This window comes from Eleutherodactylus coqui, chromosome 7, assembly GCF_035609145.1.
Source record: "Eleutherodactylus coqui strain aEleCoq1 chromosome 7, aEleCoq1.hap1, whole genome shotgun sequence".
Classification (NCBI taxonomy): Eukaryota; Metazoa; Chordata; class Amphibia; order Anura; family Eleutherodactylidae; genus Eleutherodactylus; species Eleutherodactylus coqui.
Genome location: NC_089843.1, coordinates 41555983 through 41578201, shown reverse-complemented (window position 1 = coordinate 41578201; position 22219 = coordinate 41555983). Strand labels below are relative to the sequence as shown.

Genomic DNA, 22219 nt, shown 5'->3' with positions numbered 1-22219 from the left:
TCAGAATGCTACTAAGACCTCAAAATTTATGATTTCTCTGCGGTGCACATTGTATACTCATTAGGTACAACTGCTCGGTGAGTGGTTCATATGTTTGGACTGTTATGTCTCGTTTTCTCTCATTCAGTTGAAATCCCACCCCTTGACTAGAGATTGATGTATGTAGGTCTTGAGACACCATGCACTCTATTCCCTCTTCTTGCACCAATTCCAGAAGTGTAGTGAATGCACAGTGTCATGAATGCTAAAGAGAGCTAGAGCATCACTAGTCAAGTGTGAATTAGTAGAAAGAGTGCAGGACTAATCCTAATCTGTGAACTGCTCATCGGACGGTTACTACTCAACAAGCATAACATGTGTGCCACACAAGATCAGAGATTTGGGAATCTTGAAAGCACTGTGAAGAGAGGTTTGAATAGAGTTCTCTTTAGTATTGAGCAAACATCTGAAAAGTTTGGTTCTGCGGGTTTGCTGAATTTCGGCAAAAGGTTTGGTTTGGGCCAAATTTATTAGAACCGAGCCTGAACTTTACCAAAGCCCCTAAAACTATGATGTAGTGGTGCTGGTTGTGGTGGGGAAAAGTTGTAAAGCAACAGTGCTTACTAATGAGCATCATTGTTCCACCACCACCTTCATCTTTTAGAAAGATCGTCGGAGACTAATCTGCAGAGGTTCTGGTTTCTTCCGAACTTTTAGCAAAGCTCAACTCTAGCTCACTTCACACCCCCTACCTATGATTAGGATTTAGCCACGGGGGAAAAGTCTGTGATAGATTTCAGTTAAAGCTGAATTTTGTGGTGTTCTTGGCATACCTACTGTCAAATTAATCTCTGCCTTATCTGTATATCGAAGAAAATTCTATTGAATAGCTTCGAAAGACATACCAGAGACAGATAGGAAGTCATCTACAGAAGTGATGTCATCTACAGCCTCAGTAAGAACCCGGACCTGCTTTTCCCACTGGTCTTTAAAGACGTCCATGTTGTCTTGAGCAACTTTACTCTGCGGTCTAGCAGCCAGTGTGAGGGCAGCATTGATCACCTGGATTAAGAGAAGAGATTGTCAACAGCAATAATAATAATGCAACATCTACATCTACAAAAGAAAACTGTCAATTATTCCATATCGGACATTTTTGAATCCTTAGATTTTATGGAGTCTAGGCAGAAACACCATTGCATCTTATGAACTTAAAGGGGTTGTCTCGCGGCAGCAAGTGGGGTTATACACTTCTGTATGGCCATATTAATGCACTTTAATGCATTAAATATGAGCCATACAGAAGTTATTCACTTACCTGCTCCGTTGCTAGCGTCCCCGTCTCCATGGATCCGTCTAATTCTGATGTCTTCTGGCGTTTTTAGACGCGCTTGCGCTGTGCGGTCTTCTCCCCTTCTGTTCGGTCCGGCACGAGCGGCATTCTGGCTCCGCCCCTTCTACGCATCATCGCGTAGTTCCGCCCCGTCACGAGTGCCGATTCCAGCCAATCAGGAGGCTGGAATCGGCAATGGAGCGCACAGAGCCCATGGTGCACCATGGGAGAAGACCCGTGGTGCACCATGGGAGAAAACAGCAGTACATCCCTGGGAAAGGACCGGCGCCCATCTTAGGCAGAAGATTTTTTAAACTTCATATTTCGTTGGATCGGTGAGTAGCAAGCGGCTTAAAAACTGCTTTAAATTGCTATTTTATGCCAGGAGGGTGACAGGGGGAATGGGGTAATGTAAAAGTTTGATATTTTCCGTGAGACAACCCCTTTAATAGAAAAAAGACCAATGGGAAAACTTATCAATACCCCAAGTTTTTTTGAAAGAATATTGCTTTGTGAAATAGAAAAAAATTAAAAACAACTACATGTCATTCCAATACTTTTAGGGGAGAAGAGCTCCATAATACTGCATGTGCTGAAACATAGCATGATGGATCCATGATCAATATTGATCATTGGTAAGGAACTTTTATATGCTATGATTAGAGATGAGCAAGCATACTCGCTAAGGGCAATTGCCCTTAGCGAGTAGCTGCCCGCTCGAGAGACAAGGTTCGGGGAGCGGTGAGTTGCGACAGTCAGCAGTGGGGAGTGGGGGGGGGGGGAGAGAGGGAGAGAGAGATCTCCCCTCCGTTCCTCCCCTCTCTCCCCCGCAGCTCCCTGCCCGCCGCCGGCACCCGAACCTTGTCTCTCGAGTGGGCAGGTACTCGCTAAGAGCAATGCTCGCTCGAGCAATTGCCCTTAGCGAGTATGCTCGCTCATCACTAGCTATGATATAAAACTGGAGGCACATGGAGGTCCAGCATGGGTCCAAAGCAGGGTACGGGCACTATATTAGGGATTAGTGAGGAGTGAGCGTTTGAAAGGTTTTTGTTCAATCAGTTCACTAAACTTTTGCAAAATGCTTTGTTCGGCCAAAACTAGGTTGTGCCGAACCAGAAGCTCACCAAAACCTCTAAAACTGGTTTATAACACTGTCTAAGAGTCATAAAAGCCCTTTTACAGCTCAAAGACAGTGTTATAATATACACTAGTATTCAGGCCTAGCGTTGAGCTAACCAAACCAGTAGAACCCTGTTTAAAATAGAACTTTGTAAAAGCTTGGTCAGGGCTCATGCTAAACCAAACTTTCAGCAAAGTTCGAACCAAAACAAGGTTCTACTAGTTTGGTGCACTCAAACCTATTACGGATCCATTAATCATCGATCTATTATATAGTAGCATGCATGTGTCCTATAATTGAGACCAATTCATAGGATGACTATATGTATATTTGGACAATTTTTGATTGCTCTTCTTCTTGAGAGACCTCTATTATATCTGATGGTACATAAATGCCAACAGTGGTCTGCTGCGAGCCCACTGGTCCAACAATTCCAAAAGAGGCTGGCAGCACCATAAATAGAGGAATTTTCAATAAGATGATTTGTACATTGCAAAAAGAATCTGTTTTGTATCCACCCTATATCTTAAACTATTGCCCAAGACAAGGAGAGCTTCTTGAATCCGAGGAGTTTCCAGCAGGAAATTGTATTAACTTGAAAGGGGGGTTGACCACAAATGGCATGTTTATTCACAAAGCTGCTCCATCTGCAAATGATACCTTGTGATTGATGGCATCAATCTCTAGAATATTGGTTCAGTCCACAGAACAGCTGCCCCCACAGTCTATATGACAGATTCCCTTTATGATCACACCAGAGCTTCTCGGAGATAGAGAAGCAGTATGATTATATAGGATGGGACAAATCCCTCTTGTGATTTATGTTTTTTTCATAACAGCAAATGTCTTGGAGCAGAACTTAAACTATGGTCCCAGCGCTGCTGTTTAGCAGGATTAGCTGTGCGGCATTAAAACGCTGCACACTGACAAATGACGGCGAGCAGTGAGAGACCGTTCTAGCAGTTCCATCATTGCACATCCCATTCCAAGTCCCATCTAAGGCTATCACACACAATAATGAACAGCATATTTTTCTTTTCATTTCCTTGAGTATTGTATTTCTTCAACGTTTGTCATCTTAAAGGGAGCCACCAGGGATACTTGAAATGACCAGACTTCTACTATTATGGAAGTCACAGTACTCTTGAATACACCAGCGCAGTCCTCATCAATAATGGAGTGATTTTTATGTAGAGTTTGTGTTGTGTAGATATGCGTTTCATTTTTTGGCATTTAATCAATATATACTATGTTGGCAAAAGTATTGCAACCCCCACCAATCTTGTGCTGTCAAGCAAAGGGGATCTGCAAATCGGATGTGTGAGCATTAGGTATAAAAGATAGTATCACACAGGCATATTATAGACAGGTTTCCAATGGGGTATGATAGTGGGATGTCCGGTATGGCATGTGGAAGTCACTAGTTGAGTTACCTATTTAAAGAAACCTTGTCCATTGCACAAATACATTGCTAGTAAATGGTGTATAAGCCATGTGAAGCCGCCCTATGGGCTCATTCACGTGAACACATCTGCATTCCTTATTATGCTAGTATTTTTGCACGCATAATACAGAAAGCTGAAACCCCATTGATTTGTATTGGGGTGCTCAAGCATCCGTATTTAACGCTTGTATGAAAAATCCCAGCATGTTTCAATTTGGTCCGTATTGCCATCTGAAATAGCCCATTAGGGCCTAATCACATGCACAAAATATGAGTGTGCAGAGAATAGAGCCCATTGTTTTCAATGTGGTCACTTACAGTCCCCCCCCCCCCAAAAAAAAAAAAAAAAATTCAACACGCTATATTTTTGTGTGCATTTGCACACCTAAGGCACCATAAGAGTCTATGGGGGTGCACAAAAGATCCAATCCCAGTGAAATTTCGCAATGCACTGTACAATTTTGTGGGGAGTCGATTGTGGAAAAACAAAGGAGATGTTTTTTTCACTGCTCAGTGATAACATTTTTGCGCTCTTTTGTTTTGTCTTTCTGCTTCTCTTAGACAATAATATGTGTGGGACTGGTCGCTTGCTGTCATAGCCCATTCGTGATCAGGAATGACGAGTTGTCCATTCAAATATATTAGTTGAGGTAATAGCAAAGGTAAAGCCCAACACTAGAAAGAATAATAAAGGTAACAATCCAATGTATTAATTGCATTAAAAATGAATGAATAGATGATGGTTCCCGATTACACATATCAAACTCCCCCAAAAGAAGGGTTCTTATGCATGCTAATATGAGGGAGAACCTGTTTTGAGGGATGTTTGAAGCAGGAGCCATCATGTTTGCATTCATTAATTTTTAATGCATATCTATAAATTAGTTTGGTCATTTTCATTATTATTTTTCTTGCGCTGGACTTGAGCTTTGCTGAGATCCAGCTCAGTGCATGAAGATACTCTCCCTAGATGAAACAGATGATCAGATGCATATCTTTAAACCTTCTTTTATACTAGTTGAGCCACCAGTGTTGTATTCATCTGCTCTTGACCGAACAATTCCTGACATCCTCCTTTGACCCATTTCATTAACGAGTTCTTTCCATCCACAGGATCCCCTTTCGCTGGATGATTCCCCTTGATCACACATTCTCAGTATACTCTCCACACTGCTACACGAGAAACCCCATGCGGTTTGCAGTGACATCCTGGCCCGGCTAGTCTAGCACCAATGACCAGGACCCATTGGAAGTCGCTCATGTTAGGTTGTGCTGGCTGGGATCTGTTATGGTTTCTAGCAGCACAAGCCCACAGGTGCAGCATGCTTGTGCTGGCTGGGTGTGGTGATCTCCTGCTAGCCAATCCCCTGGGTCTTTGCTCACATATATACCCAGCTCCTCTCAGTGTCTGTTTGGTGTCCAGAGTGAGCAGTCATGTATCCTTGTCCGTTGCAGTTTGCTGTGTGTTTGGTGTCTTGCTGGTTCATGTCCATTCTTAGATTTATTTTCTGTCAGTTTTATGTCAGTTTGTCTTTGCTTTGTCCTGCTGAGTTTGTTTGCCATTCCAGGGCTGAAGTGGCCATTAGGGTCTTCTAGTAGATGTGTCTTGCTAGTGTAGGGACCACAAGACACGAGGAGCCTTGTCGTGGCTTTGCAGCTTAAGTTCATTGGCCAATGTACGAACCAATACCTCATACTTTTATAGCTATATCATCTGCTTATGTGTACAAGTATGCAAGGTGAGCGTTTTGGTAATTTGTCAGTCCCTATATTATGTCTGTCCATCAGACCAGTCCGCAGTATGTAGTTCTCTGTCTAGTTGGTATTTCCGTCACCATGTCCAGCCTGTATTCCATTTTAGGTTCCCTTGTTTGTGTTATGCCCAGTCTGTTTTGGGCACGTTCATGTGGGCCTGATGCTTATTTGCCCACATGAACGTAACAGCTCAGATCACTGGCTTTTCCCATTTAATGTGGATTCACACTGAAACTGATCCATGAAAAACTTTTCACGTGATTTTATTCTGCATTCCGGGTCCATGTCCATGTGATGGTGGTTTTGTTGTGTTTCGAAGGGTCCAATACATGGGTGGGAGCGCTGATGTGCTTAAAAGTGGTAAAGAGCTGTTTGGCAATATTAGACACAGTGTCAGGATGGAGTAGCTTGGTGTCAGGTCAAAACCCAAAGGGGCAACATCAGTTTAAGGATTTATTCACATGAGCATTTTTATGCGACTAATTTAGCCACAATAAAAGACCGCGACCATCCGAAGCATCGGATTCCAATGTATTAACTTTAAACCACATAAAGACGTTGCACCAGTAAATATAGGACTTTGGCTACTAAATACGGCAGCTGACTTTATACGCAGCCATAAAAGATAGGTCTTGCCCTATCTTTCAGAGCGATATACGGAGGGAGTTTAGCAGCGTCCAAGGCTGGGAAAACATTACAGCTGTCTTTAGTTAGCCCTTAGAAGTCATGCCAAGGATTTATGCTGACTGAGGGTTTTCCGTACTGTGGTGTATATACACCGCAGCCACTTGTGTGAATGGATGAGAAAACGCAAATTTTGGCCGCAACTTGATCGCAGCTTTTTCCCGTTTATGTGTTTTTTGGCCGTGAAAGAGGCCTAATGATGGTAAAATCTCTGGTGTGTCTCAAATCTGGCAACTGGAGAGCTGATTCACAGATGATAAAATTCTTGCAACACCCATGTACACCGTTCAGCAGGATAATGTGCCCGGCCACACCACGAAAATTATATCTGCATGCAAATACTATACATGTTCTCATGATTTTGCAACAGTGCAGTAAAGTAAATCATTCCATAACGTTTGACTATAAGATGAAATAATAAATACATTCATCATGATGTTATTAATCACGTACCTGTGGGCATAAACTATCAATCTGTGTGGCAGCCATGCGTACTAACTTCACCCCATCTTCATTATTTGAAATTGAACAGGCGAGGTTTGCAACCTGAAAAACAGAAAACCCGAAAGTGTTAATATTAATAAGCAGCTTCCATAATAAATGGATGTGATATTGTTAATCAAGATAGCAATTACTAAGATATCCTATATACGGATCTTTGCAAAATGCCCATGGTAAATAAGCACATAGCTCTATACGGGCCCCAGGGCCAATTCCCTGTACTGTGCTCTATTGTCCTGGGGATCTGCAGTGAATACAACCATATGGCGATGCATCGCGGCTCATTTCTTTTTCGAGGATGAATGCATTTCTGATTTCTTGGTTATACTCTAGGACTTCAAACACAGGGTGATTCCAGGAAAACACAAATACTCCTTAATACCTTTCAAGTTTTGTTCTGGTTCCCTATGAACACTGATCTGCAAGGTCATCTGCTGAAAATGGCCCCTCCAGCATCCAAGCACTTATGTATGTGAGTCTGAATATTGGTGAAGACGTCAGTAATGGCAGTAATCGCCTGCATACCTACGAAGTGTCCCTCTTTCGGACGGAGAGTCCCTGACTTTGATCTAAGTTTTTTTTTTGACCTTGGAAATAGATTTGCATTAATAAATGTACTGTACTGCCCCATAGACTATTTGCATGGTTTATATAAGACCCCAAAATTCCATAAGGTGCAATCTGAATAATAAAAATGTCTATATTCTGATTATTTTGGTGCTAATATTTAAATTAAAGTGGTTGTCCAGTCTTCATCAATAGTAGTTTGTTGAGGGTCTATCACCAGGGACCCCCCGCAGATCAGCTGTTTACTGGGTCAGTGTGCTCATGCACTGAACTGATTTCTGCAGGAATCAGACAGCTCTGTTCTCTCTGCAGTGGCCAGGCTTGGTATTGCAGGTCAAGTTCCCATTTATTTCAATAGGAACTTGGCCTGCAGTACCAAGCCTGGCCACTGAAGCAGGAACAGCGCTTTCTGCTTCATTTAGAAATCAGTTCAGTGCACAAGCACAACAGTCCAAACAACAGCTGATTAGCAGAGGTCCTTTGCAACAAACCCTTAAACATCTACTTATTTTGACCTATCCTAAGAATAGGCTATAAATAGTTTACAACTGGACAAACCCTTATTGATGCGGATGGAAAAATGGTTCTTTTTCACAATAAATCATGTAGCCTTCTTTGACTGACCAAACAGTTGGGAGGTACTGTATGTGTATGCTCCCACTCTATTGTGTCTTTGAGGGCATCAACCATCAACAATATCATCCACTGGAAACATCTCTTGGACCACGAACACAGGATATGGATGCAGTTTAACTTTTTTAACATGTGGCATGTCTTCTTAGAGACCTTTCATATTGGCAGAATTGTTGCCATAATAGGATTTGCCATATAATGGCCAATGCCATACCAAAATCTGTATGTAAACTGTCTAAACTGTGGCTTAGCCATGTTCACTTGAATGGGCTGAGCTGCAATACAAAGCACAACTACACTTGAATGGATGGCGCTGTACCTGAATAAGTAATGAAAGGGCTGCTTCCTATCATTTTGCTGATTAGTGAAGGTCCCAGGGGTCAGGCTTCACCCATTCATTAAAGGGGTTTTCTGGGCAATCAGTAGTCATCAATAGTTAATCAGCAGGGACCCGCCACACGGGATCCCTGGTGATCACCTGATCGTCCGGCCAACTGTCAATGCAGCAAGCCAGATGTGCATCATAGGAGCAGAAGTGGCCTAGCTGACTTTACTATCATTGAAATCAATAGGAGCTGAAGCGGGAATTACCCATCTGTGCCCGTTCCCGGTGTCAGAAGCAGCAGTGATAGAAGCGTAATCAGCGCTTTAGCCCCCATTGATTTCAATAGGAATGAAGCCAGCTAATCCACTTTTGCTCCTGTGCCCAATGACACACATCAGGCCCACTACATTGACAGTGGGCCGAGCCATCAGGTGATCATCGAGGATCCCATGTGGTCCCTAGCGATTAACTATTAATGACCTATTCTGACGTAATAGCATCAATAGTTTTTGCCCAGAAAACCCCTTTAACAGTCTATGACAGGCTATCAATTGTAAAGCCCAGAAAGCCACTTTAACATATTGCGAGGTAACTAACTGTAGAAAAAGGACTAGTCCTGCAAAAAAATCAAAACCGTAGAGTATGCACAATGCACCAGGAAATAGCGATAAGAGTCCCAAAAGGCCACATATAAAGTGACTAGAACATTGCATGAGATAGGTGGGGGTGCTATGGCGATTTTGTACTGGAGCCCGGGAGCATTAAGTTACACCTCTTCAATGTACTGCATGGTGCTAACAGAAAACCAGCAGAATTCTAAATGCAGCCTTAGGTGTGACTAGAAAATAAAACTATCCCTAAAATCAATACAAGAGAAATAAAACAAACATTTGGGCAGTTTTGAAAGATTTTATTCTGATTTCATAAAATGTAAAAAATATAGTTGAAAAGGGGGAGTTTCCTCTCGGCACGCTGATTCTGGGAGCCGCTGCTAACAAGTTGACATTTTGTCAAGTTTTCTCAGTCCAGAAAAAAAATCCAGCAAACAGTAGAGAAGAAGAACGTCTGCTGCTTTACTAAATATTTAGGCCCCCTGCATACAAAACGGCAGGCAGTAGTACCAATCTGCTCCGTAAATGCTTACCTGGGTGTTCTAGTCAGGAAATGCTTTTATTACTTTAGTAGAAACAAACACACTATATTTTGTATGCTTTACAGCACAGCTTTACCAGGACAGACCGCCGCTGGTGCTGTGATAATAAATCACTACAAAAAATATAAAGAAAAATGTACAAACATAAAAAATCACACTATCCGTAGCAGCTGAGAAGAGAAAAATATATATAGGAATAGCAGAAAAATGCTTTTTACACTGAAAGGAATTTGTACAAATTCTAGCTCAAAGATCGTCCACTGTGTACCTAACACAAGTTATAACCCCAATAACCTAGAGTACAGTATAACAGTGTAAAGGTGCTGGTAGAAAAAAGGGTTAATGACGATTATGCCACTATGATAGGATTATAGTTTGAGATTCATTATTTCTGAAGATTAAGACTTCTGGGACTATTGGAAAAAAAATAATTAAAAAATGTAAAAAATTACTAATACCCTTTAAGATCTGAACCATCACAACCACAGGGCTATCACAATAAACACATATCTTGATGAAAGAGTGCCATGATATTATATTGCTTTGGCTATCTTGTGACAGACATATCTGAACATATCCAGGCAACAGGAATGATAAGGATAGACACATCTGTAGTTTCCGTGAAGGAGGTGGTCAAGGTGGTGGTTGGAGTATGTCCATTGCCAACAGAGGGGCCAATGGTGTTGGAGCTGCAAGTTGTACCGTGTATGGAGACTCGTGACTCATGGAACTTGTATTAATGGTACAATAGCAAGTTAATCGACAAAAAGTGGTTAATCCAGTCTTGTGTATAAAGTCCCACTTTACTCTCCAAACAAGGCCTTACCAGCCGTATCTGTTGCAGTACCTGCAGATTGTACTAAGTCCCCCCGTTACCTTCACAGGGCTCTCAAAATATATCCCTGCTGAAGTCTTTGCCTTTTAGGCAAGACACGTGCAGTCACGGACTTGAATCCAAAGGAGAATGGAGGTATTCAGGAACCATCTACTGGCCATACAGGAGAGATACTGTAAGTGAGCTCCATCCAGAAGATCTCATCTGAAAGCGTAAGCACCCATAGGGCAAGTGGCACATAGGGGATAGACCGTAGCAGCAGAATTCTGGTCTGCATCCTCACTAGCTGACTGCTCAAGTCACTCTGGCCAGAAACTGACTAGAGAGCTCAGGCCCAGAGGGGATGAGCAACCACTCTCTGCAATGTCCATTGTTTCACCAGTCCTCCACACTCGCTGATACTATTAAAGTCATATTATATATTTAAATAAGATAACATCCTTATGAATTTTCACCGGCCCCCTACACCCGCACCTTCAGGTACTATTATGTTATGGTAATATTGTCACTATACCCAAATAACCACTGGCGGTAGTGGAGCTTCAAAATTGCCAAAAATGGCAGTGAAGTCATTCTGTCTGATCATCAAAGCAGATGAACTGGTTGGACTTTGTAATGATGATCATCAACAGCATTTACAGGACTTGACCCATCCTTCATAAATGCCTGTTGGGGCATACAGATGGTATGGGACCACAGGTACCTGCATCTACATGCATTCTCAAGGGTGAACCTAGGTTCCCCCTCTATCCAGGAGCGCATCTGTTATGAGGCAAGTGGGTGATCGGCCAGCCACTGAAGTGTGACAATGTTATGGAGGCATTCCTGTGACTCCCTTATGTGCGGCTGAGCATTATCCTGCTGGAAAACACCTCTTGGAAAGCGGTCTTAAGAGAGGAACACATGTGGCTGCAGGATGTCCTGAACATATCGCTGAACTGTCATTGTCTCTTGTACCACTAATAGGGGTGACCAACTGTCGCATGTGATGACCCCCAGACCATCACACCAGCAGGGGCAGTGTGCCGCTCCACTGCAAATGCAGAATTGAGTAGCTTGGTCTCCAGACAGAAACACGGCCGTCATCAGTGCCTAAACTAAACCTAGATTTGCTGCTGAAGACCACTTAGTTCCACTCCATAGCAGTCCGGTTTTATCATTCACAAAACCACTATAAACAGAGGTGACACTGGGTGTCAAAGGCGGTACATGTAGTGGGCGCCATGAGAGCAAATGTCCTTCAGCCAAGCACCTACAAATTAGTTCAACAGACACAGGAGCCTATACCAATGGCGCCAACTGTCTTTAGATGGCAAACAACAAAACAGTTGGAGCTGCTCATGCATGTTGGAGGATGAGACGATCCTCTACTGGTGGTCTGTCAAAGGCATCCTGATCTCTGTCACCTTGTGTGCCCTATAAACTGGTCCTAACATCTCCTAACAGTCTGATCAGAATAGCCCAGATGGTGGGCAATTCGTCAATACGACCCACCAGCTTCGCAAAATCCAATAATGTGCCCCTCTCAGACTCTGTTAGCTGGGCAAAATCTATTGTATTGCACTGTAGAGGCGTCTAGTGGTCAGCAAGCTCTGCACAAGTCGTAAAAGAGATCCACTACATGCAAGTAGCTTCTGAATGCCTTCTTATACCTGAAGGGTGGAACCACTTTTGGGATCTCAGGTGGCAATCACACCACAGCTCTATTCATTTGCATATCTGCCTGAAGTGTAACTGCATGCTGCGTTTTGCAGCAAAGCGATCACTCCTTCTAGGTGCTTGATTTTTTTGACAAAGGGTGAATGCACACAGGCGGAAATTCCACAGCGAGATTTCCCGCAGAATTTCCGGCCATGCACGCTGCCATAGGATTGCATTGGTCTATGCAATCCTATGCAGACAGCTGCAATTTGACCGCATGAAAACTCGTGCAGTAAACAAATTGCGACATGTCCTATTTCTGTACAAGCCTCGCAGAGCCCTGCACAGAAATGTCACCGCTGACGCGCCAGCTCTGCTCTGCACATGTGCAGCTGTGCGCCAGCTGGCACATCACAGAGCAGAGAGAAGACACCGGAGGAGGTGAGCTACAGGTCACTGCAGGGGCACGGGGCACATCTCGCAGCGGGATCTGACACAGCCGTCTGCATTCACCCAAAGTGTATATTTTATGGTATATTAAATAGTACCATTAAAAACATAACTTGTCCCACAAAGAACAAGCTATCATACCACTATATAGATGGAAAAATAAAGAAGTTATGGCAGGATTGCAAAAAACAAAAAATGTTGAGTCTTCGAGGGGTTAAGGAAGTAAGTTTGATTGTTTCTTTATAGGTAGCAGCAGAGTGTTTCACAGTAGCTGCTGACAAGGTTTTCCAGCCAGTAGCTCTTAGCTGTAATGCTGCCCCCCTCTGTGAAGCTGCAGGGTGCCGCCTGAGGCCAGAGGCTCAAGTTGCCTCATGATAGGAAGTCCCTGTGTATTTCCGTACACAGATACTTTATACCAGAGCATAGAAGTAAACTGTGCATTGTTAGCAGGAACAAAAAACTCAGAAAGGTAAATGTGAACCTTTTATGATGCTTAGAATAAAGTTAAAAAAAAATACAATAATGCACTTTTAAAAAAAAAAAAAAACCATACTAACATGAATATCTCCCATAGTTGGTACCTCCATAACCATAGCACCATGTGCTATATACAGTAGATAGTATAGTAATGTATATAGCTATTTTAGGTAACTATGGAAGGACATTCTAAGAAAAGAAAAAATGTTGCAGAATTTTTATGTTTTTATTGCCCCAAATTCATCACAATTATATTCAAAAGTTCCAAATTCTAAAGTTCTAAATTGAGGAATATCTAGATGAGAAAAAGGAAAAATAAAATGATGTGGTATTTAGAGAGTTGGGGCTGGATATATTTTTTAAATACCATGGACAGCAAGAGAAACAAATAGAGAAGTCCTGAGTTGTAAAGGACTCGATATATCACTGGAGGGGAAGATGACCGTCTCAGACTCACGTATTTTGGCCATATAATGCGAGCAGAGTCACTAGAAAAATCTTTAATTCTTGGACAGATCAGTGGCAAAAAAAGCCTGGCCGCCAAAGGACACGATGGCTGATACTGTCAGAGCTGATACTGGCATGAATATCACACAACTTAAAGAAGCAATGCAAAACCATGGAGGGAGCTCACCTTTTAGCGTCACCGAGGGTCGTGAACGACTGAACGGCTAACAACAACAGCAACATATTTTAAAGAACAGCAAGATGATATACGTTTTGTAACCCATACTGTACAACCTGCACTACTAGGCATATCATGGTTATAAATTCCATCCCGATCATCTATGAGGCCGATCATCTATCAATTACTGATATTAGTTTGCGGTTTTGGACTAATGCAGTAGGTCATTATTATCAAGCAAAAGTTAGAAGGGGAAGGGGATTACTATTCTGTAACACTCATTTTCTTCCATACAGTACCAAAAGGTAACATCGCTATCCCTGCTGGGGAAAAACAAGACTGCAATATAAACAAGATCACAACGTCACAGAGCTTCCTGGTTCTGAATCCTAAACTCAGACTTGAAAGTATTGTATGGACCCCCACTATGAATTAAAGGGGTTGTACCAGAATTAACTTTTGTCTGATCGATGGGGGTCTCACCACTGAGATACCCACCAATCGTGAGAATGGGAGTCCCGTTTTCCCCATCCTCCTCATTGCAGGATATATCCCCCAAAGTATGGAGGAGATTGAATGGAGCAATAATCATGGATGTGCTGTGTTGTTACATTAATTTTCAATTGGACAGCTGGAGATAGCTGAGTACAAGTGCTTAGCTATTTCAGTTAACCCCATTAAAATGATTGGAGCAGCAGCTGTCCATGGGTGGCCATCACTCCATTCAATGTGACGTCACTGCAAATGTGAGAAGCATCCCTGCATTGACAAGAAGATGGGGACATAGGTCCTCCATTCTCAGGATTGGTGGAGTCTCAGCAGTGGGACCACCATAGATAAGACTTTTATCATCTATCCTGTGGATAAGTGATAAAACCTAATTGTGATACAATTCCTTTAAAGGAATCATCCAGGTTTAGAAAAATGGCTTACTTCCAAAAACAGCACCCTACTTATCTATTTATCATGTCCGGTATTGTACCTCAGCTCTGTTTAAAAAAGGTCAGAGCTGTAATACCATTCACAACCTGTAGACAGGCGTTGCACTACTTTGAAAGAGAACAGACATGTTTTTTTTTTTTTTAATCCTGGAAAACCCCTTTATGGTTCAAGATGGCTCCACTGATCCCACCCTTTCTCATGGGTATTGTGAACTGTATAGGACTAACCCTTTCCAAAGGATGGGAGTGCTTAATGGTCACACCTCTCTTGATCACAATTGGTGAATTAAACAAATGTTTCCTCCTCTGCCTCTTCTTTTTCTTCCTTCCTTTCTTCTCTATCTTTTTTTAGTTAAATATGCCTTAAAAGCAGCTCAGAAGTACTTAGATTCATTCCTGGGGACCCAAGAGTGTTATGCAGGGCTTGTATGGCTTTTGGACAGTGCAAAACACCAGTTTCAGGGGTCTTTGAGGACATGGTGATGGCAAATTCCATAAAAGAGTACAAGAGGTGCCTGGACATCTTCCTTGAGCGATGTAATATTATATGCTATAATCATTAATAACTTTAAGAAGATTGTTGATCCAGGGATAATTCTGATTGCCAGATCGTGGCCAGGAAAGCATCTTTCTCCTTAAATGTGGAAAATTGGCTTCTACCTCATTGGAATTTCTTTTGCCTTGTCTGGACCAACATTGGGGGTAATAGGTAGAGATGAGCGAGTATACTCGGTAAGGCACATTACTCGAGCGAGTAGTGCCTTAGCCGAGGATCCCCACGCTTGTCTATAAAGTTTCAGGGGCCGGCGCGGGTGACAGGTGAGTTGCAGCGGGGAGCGGGGGGTAGGGGGGAGAGAGGGAGAGAGAGATCTTCCCCCTGTTCCTTCCCGCTCTCCCCCTGGCCGCCGCCGGCCCCCAAATCTTTAGAGACGAGTGGGGAGATACTCGGCTAAGGCACTACTCGCTCGAGTAATGTATCTTAGCGAGTATACTCGCTCATCTCTAGTAATAGGTTGAACTGCATGCAGGGGCGTAACTAAAGGCTCAGGGGCCCTGATGCAAAAGGTGAGCTGGGGCCCCCCCTCTATCTGTATGTGTATCCGTACCCATACCTAAACCATGCTGCAGAGAGGCATAACTTGAAGCTTCTGGGCCCCAATGCAAAACCTGTAACAGGGCCCCCAACTATAATGCTTTATTCATAGTACTGGGCTCCCTATATGGAGAAGGGAGGCCTTATGGGCCCCCTAAGGCTCCTGGGCCCGGGTGCAACCGCATCCCCTGCACCCTCTATAGTTACGCCCCTGACTGCATGGACATATGTCTTTTTTCGGTCTTACATACTATGATACTTCTGATTTGGCTCGAACTACTTTGGACCAAACTGAATTTTTGTCCAAATTTGACAAACTGGCAGAATCGAACTTTTGTAAGGTTCACTCATCTCTACATGATATTTGCTCCATCTTCATCCACCCTGATTATTTTAGCATTGCCAGGAATGTTACCAATTCCAGATATACCCCACACTATTAATTATATTCTCTTCTACTGGATCTTCGTAAGGGATCTTCTCTTTATTGTCCCAACATTCGGCAAACTTCCTTCATTTGCAAACTTTCTTTTAAACAGCATCATGAACACGTCTCTTAATTCACATCTGTACAGAAAACGACTGATACATTTTTAAATAGCGCGTATGAGTATTCATTATGCCTTCCAGCAGAGATACCAGTTGGAGATGATTCATGAATGAGTTCAAATACCCTCGTCTTTTGCAAATTTTCCTCTGGTCTCCCCTTGCGGTATTAATCTGTTCCCTTGTCTTGTGTACATCACTGTATAAACTCTGATCCATCTGTTCTTCAGAGTCCATTCCACTTCAGAGCAATTACGAACGTGGTTTGCATGTATCACAATGTCAAATCTTACCGGAGTGCATGCCACCCTGGGCGTCAGAGCCTCTTTCAGGCACAATCCACTCAACATTCCATCTTCATATAATCATTTCTTCCTTTTGGGGGAAAATAAATGACTTTCTCTATTTATTAAGAGCCTTGGAGCTTCATGTCAAATTATTTTTTTATTAGAATCTGACATTTTCTAAATGATTTGCTCGTAGATCACGAAGGCCCCGGCAAACAAAGCCAACGAATGGCGATAAAAGATGCCAACGCTGACAAGTTATGGGATACAGGAATATAGAAAAAGTTCCAACGTAAAGCTCAATGCCGTATTATAGGCCATACATTGCATGAATGCTATCCTTATTTTGAGTTTTATTTGCTCGGGGATGGTGACCTGAATGAGAGAGATACTTCTTGAGGCTTCAAATGGACCATTCATCTTGTTTCCATGAGAGACCGGAGAAGAATTCGGAAACACTTTAATAGTTTTGTAATAGTTTTATTGCCCTTTTAAGATACCTATCAAAGCTGATGTGAAATGTGCAATTCTCCAAGAACAGTGTTTTATTTCTTCATAATATGGCTCCAGGATTTCCTTTATTCTCTCTGGGCATTAATCACACTGGACAGCGAAGCTTTGAGCTGAAAGAATGTATTAAGAAGAGCAGCACTTCAAGAGTGTCAGCAATGCAAGCAATGCTTTGGAATAATGAAAAGACCTGGCAAATGAGTATTTGTACAAGGTCTCATAGGAGATCATTATCTAGTCCTATTATTTACATAGTGTCGAATGTATTTGGACAAACAGACATAGCTTTCCGAGTACACTAATAATGGCTGCACGGCATTTATCGCTTATATACTGTATGGTTGGAAACTTGGTATAACAATGTAGACGATGTTATATGGTATTTATAGGACAAACTGTATCACCCCTTTTATCAGTGTATAAAGTGTTATTTAAAGGGGAATATGTCAGTAGAAAATGTCCTATTGTTCACAGCAAGGTTTACTGTTACAAAATATGTATGGGGATTTTTTTTTATCCTATCTTGTTATGTATAGTAAAAAAAAATTTAATTCTTGCAGTTTTTCCTGAAATAACAACCTCGTGTACCATAGACACTATAGACTGGAGGAGACACATTGACTTCCATGAGAGATTGTCATGGACGAGCTTGAAGACCTGTGTAGCTAGTGGGAGGAGATATGAGGGGGAGCTGTGGCCATTAAGTGTGATTTGTGGATTCCGTGTTAAAGGGGTTGTCTAGTTGTACATTTTTGATTGCTTATCCTCAGAACAAGTTACCAATATTAGATTAGTGTCAGTCTGCCACCCAGAATCCACTTTGGTCAGTTGTTTAGGAAGGAATCATTTTTAATTTATTTGCACTTTCCATGTGACCCGTTTTCTGGACAATTCCACTGAAATACAAACTGAAATCTTTTAGGGTGGAAAAAGGAAACAAAATGCTAAATCTAAAATAATCTGGATGCTTAAATATACACCCCCTAAGGGTGAATTCAGATGACCGTATATCGGCTAGGTTTTCCCGCCGAGCTGATATGCGGTGTCTTCATCTGCTTTAGGGGAGGATGGAAGAGCCAGGAGCAGGAACTGAGCTCCCGCCCCCTCTCTGCATCCTCTCCACCCCTTCTCCGCCCCTCTACACTATTTGCAATGAAAGGAGGTGGCACGGGGGTGGGGTTAAGTTCCGAGAATTAGCCCCGCTCCCGTCCCGCCTCTCCTCATTGCAAATAGTGCAGAGGGGCGGAGAGGAGGCAGGGAGGGGGCGGGAGCTCAGTGCACTGCTCCTGGCTCTTTCAGGCTCCCCCCTCTGCAGAGAGAGACGCCGTATATCGGCTGGGCGTGAAAACCCAGCCGATATACGGTCATCTGAATCCAGCCTAAAACTAATACTTTGTTGATGCACCATTTTACTTTATGGTAGTATTCAGCCTTTTGGGTAGGTGTCTATCAGCATGGCACATCTTGACTTGGCAATCTTTTTCCACTCTTTCTTAATAGGGTAAATGGGAAAAACCTGGTTGCATTTGTATGTGTTGCTTGGTATGCCCTGAGTGTTTCTAGTGGTTGCCACTTTGAGGGATTATCCGACATTAAACTATTGATGACCCATCCTCAGGTCTTCAGTAGTTGATTGGTGGGGTTCATCTCTCTGGATCCCTGCTGATCAGTTGATTGAAGTGACAGCGACGGTCACTTCAGTCCATACCAGGCCCAGTGCCATACATTACACAGCGGCTGTGCTTGGTATTGCAGCTTTGTCCCATTCTCTTTAATGGGATGGAGCTGCTTTCAGGCCACATGATGAATGAATGTGACGTCACTTTCCTGAGAAGAGGAGAGCCAAACCCTCTTCAATTAGGTGATCAGCAGGGATCCCAAGTGGCAGACCCCCACCAATAAGCAACAGATAACCTATACTGAGGATAGGGCATTAATAGTTTAGTCCGGAGAAAAGGTCATTAACTTGTTGGAAGGGCTGGAACTTCAAACTGAGACACATTGGGAACAGCTTTGATTCAAACCGCTGACAAACTGCATTTTAGTCCCAGATTGGGACACAAGGCCGCATCATTAAGTAATATAGGTCAGGGGTCCCCAACTCCAGTCCTCAGGGACCACCAACAGGTCATGTTTTCAGGATATCCTATGGTAAGAACACCTGTGGCAATGTCTGAGGCACCGACCATTATTACATCACTTGTGCAACACTGAGGAAATCCAGAAAACATGACCTGTTGGCGGTCCCCGAGGACTGGAGTTGGGGAACACTGATTTAGGTGATTTAGGATTTGATATATTTGCTATAAAATGAATAGCATTTAGGGGATTTTCTTTTATATGATTGTTGCATCTCTATTTAGCCGTCTCCCATGCCTAAACACAGTTTGGATGGAAATGTACTTTCACACTGTAGAATCAGTATGTTTCCTGTCCCTAGCCAATCTGATGTGACATCTAAGGAGAATAACAAACTGTTCCTTCCATGTTTGCAAAACACAAAATTAAATATTTGTGAGCACAAGCTGTAGAACGCTGCGAGGTTTCAACAGAAGCAGCAAATACGTTCCTGAGGCAAAAACAGACAGCAGAACTACGGGATTGTCATCCGCTCAAACAGAAACTTTCTACCCCAAAGGTATCGCAATCTGTCACTGTCTTGCCACCAACCCTCCCAAACATTCCAGTAACTTAATTACAGTTTAATGCTCCTCCAGGTCCCTAGGAAGGCAAATTTCTTGTTCAGAAAATGACCAAGGCACAGAAGTCCAAGAGTAACATAGATGACTGGCAAAAGGAGGGCAAAATAAGGTAATTAAAATTAATTAAATTAAAAAGATTTTGAGAATTTCACGAAAGGTTAAGACAAAAAAATTCACTGGGTAGACAGAAGGTCCCATTTATGGGTGTACATAGATCTCATGGGCCCCCTTAACAAAACTCCAGCCTATCAACTATTGATGACCCATCATAAGGATAGGTCATCAGTAGTATTTTTCACGGAAAACCCCTTTAGCGGGCAAGAATACCGCTAATGAAAATTATACCATTGCTTATCATGGATGCATGAGGGACAAAAATCACAGCCTTACATATATTAGTACATGGACTGGGGGTAAGTCTGCAGTAGTGGTGCTGCTCCGTAGAAAGACCATTTACCTTCAACTAGACATGAGCGAACACACTCGGATAGAGCAGTTACTCGAGCGAGCATCGCTCTTCTCGAGTAACTGCTTACTGGTCGAGCGTGCTCAGGGGGGCGGCAGGGGTGAGAGGGGGCAGCGGGGGGGGGGGGGGAGAGATCTCTCTCACTCTCACCCCGCTTCTCCCCGCCGCCCTCCGCTCACCCCCCCTCCCCCCACCCGACCACGTTTGGAGCAGTAGGCAGTTACTCGAGAAGAGTGATGCTCGCTCGAGTAACTGCTGTATCCGAGCGTGCTCGCTCATCTCTACCTTCAACCATTTGAACAGAAGGGCCGAGGGTAAGCCGCTCTTTTGATGCAAACATAAAAACATATCTTCTAGCCAAAAAATCTAGAAATAGCATTGTAAAAGAGTAATACCCCCGTAAAAGTGCCCATAAATACCGGTGTACAGGGACAGAATGTTATCTGAGCTCGCTATATAACAGCAGATATTTTATTCTCTGCTTGCTGCAAGATTAAAAAAAAAGTAAATTGTTTCTTCTTGTAAAAGGATATATTTTACTTAATAATGGGAAAAAACACCAGCGCAGCTGCTAAAATACTGCTATTGAAGGGGAGCGTTTGCTGAATAGCGGAGAAGTATTATATTGTTACAGTATTATGAATTACCGATGCATTCCTTTACCAATGAGATGTTGCACTGTTAATAATTTATTTTACAAAGTGCTGCGAGTGCTTGTAACATGCCGGAGCGAACAGAGAAAGACCATTAAATCATACGTTTCAGCTCTGCGGTAATGTAAGGATAAAGATGTGTGGAGACAGTAGGGCCAGCAATGACAGTGTGCTACCTGGGCCCTTACAGCAATGTAGAGGTGTGCTCATTTTAATACTACTGTACAAGTGTGCCAAGCATGCATCATGTCATATACAGATTGCCCTATGCTATCAGGGGACTTCAGTTGGCATGTTTATTGAATATGATGGGTGCCAAACCAGTGCCAGCAACACTGTGGCATTAATATGTTTTTCATTGCTTTGTCCGAGGATGTCCCAACATATCAGTGGAGTCCAGAAGAATGATACATTCTTAAAGAAATTAGGCTAAAATAATGAAGTCATCTCACCGACTTCACTTTCCTACGTTGTAGATGCGGAAAAAAAAAAAAAAAAAAAAAAAAATATATATATATATATATATATATATATATATATATAAATATATATATTAAGAGGGCTGTGGGGGATAAGTTGAGAGGTGGCAGATGTAGCAAAGTTTAACTTGACTGTTAACATGTTATGATAACTTTCTGTGCTGTAATTTATCATTTTAATAGCTTTACAATGGGTTGTATTGTGTTAATATAACAATAGCTTTTCAAGTGACCCTCTGGTTTCGAGGCAAAATTATGTCTTGGTACAGAAGGGGTTGGGGGTATATCACCTATAGTAGTTCTTCTTCAATACTGCCTCTCCAATCCATCAGTTCCAGGTCTGCAATGAAGATGGCAACTGCAAGTTTCCAATTAGCTCATGCACACTGTGCACTGTTCTCTGATTGGCCAGTGCTGATCACATGAGCAGCCATGGCCAACCAGAGAGACGGTATAGTGCACTGGGGGATTAGGTAGTCTATAGTTTGCATCATCCATCTTGGACAGCTGATAATGGGACTCTGAACTAGTAGATTGAAGCAACAACAGAGAAGAACAACTGCAGGTAATATACTGCCCACCCCTCCAGTGATAGGACAGTCACTTTAAAAAAAGATTACTTGTAGCAGAACGTTACAGCTATAACAGTCAAGTTACAGAAACACATGCGTTAGCACTCATACATATTTAACATCTGAGTTAAATCGCACAACTGCGGTTTATACTAATTACCTAAAAATGGTAGGTTCTTTTCACACATTTGATCAAGACATGCGAGCCCATCTGCTACATGCAGACAAACCTTATTGGATGGGTTCCTAACTCTATAGAAACCTTCTTTTTGGGCAAAAAGCCTCCAAATGGAGGGTAAAGCTGGATTCCTGGCTATAAACTCTCACTAAAGCACCTGGAACAGCAAAGCAGTGCAGTTTGTGAACTGTTTACATGCTACTGTGGTGAAAGTGTATTGTGAGTGGACAACATTTGGAATAACTGACATAGCAAATATGGAGCACTATG

The 22219-nt window shown here is 42.6% G+C and overlaps 1 protein-coding gene across 2 annotated transcripts in view; it reads right to left on the bottom strand.

The window, feature by feature from the left end:
- CTNNA2 (catenin alpha 2) overlaps positions 1-22219 on the bottom strand; it is a 2255723-nt gene that overhangs the window by 313314 nt on the left and 1920190 nt on the right. For both annotated transcript variants that reach the window (XM_066572940.1, XM_066572941.1), the window contains exons 10-11: positions 6769-6861; positions 885-1041 (exon numbers count right to left, since the gene is read on the bottom strand). In XM_066572940.1, coding sequence (XP_066429037.1) covers positions 885-1041; positions 6769-6861 — 250 coding nt within the window. The remainder of the gene's footprint in view (positions 1-884; positions 1042-6768; positions 6862-22219) is intronic.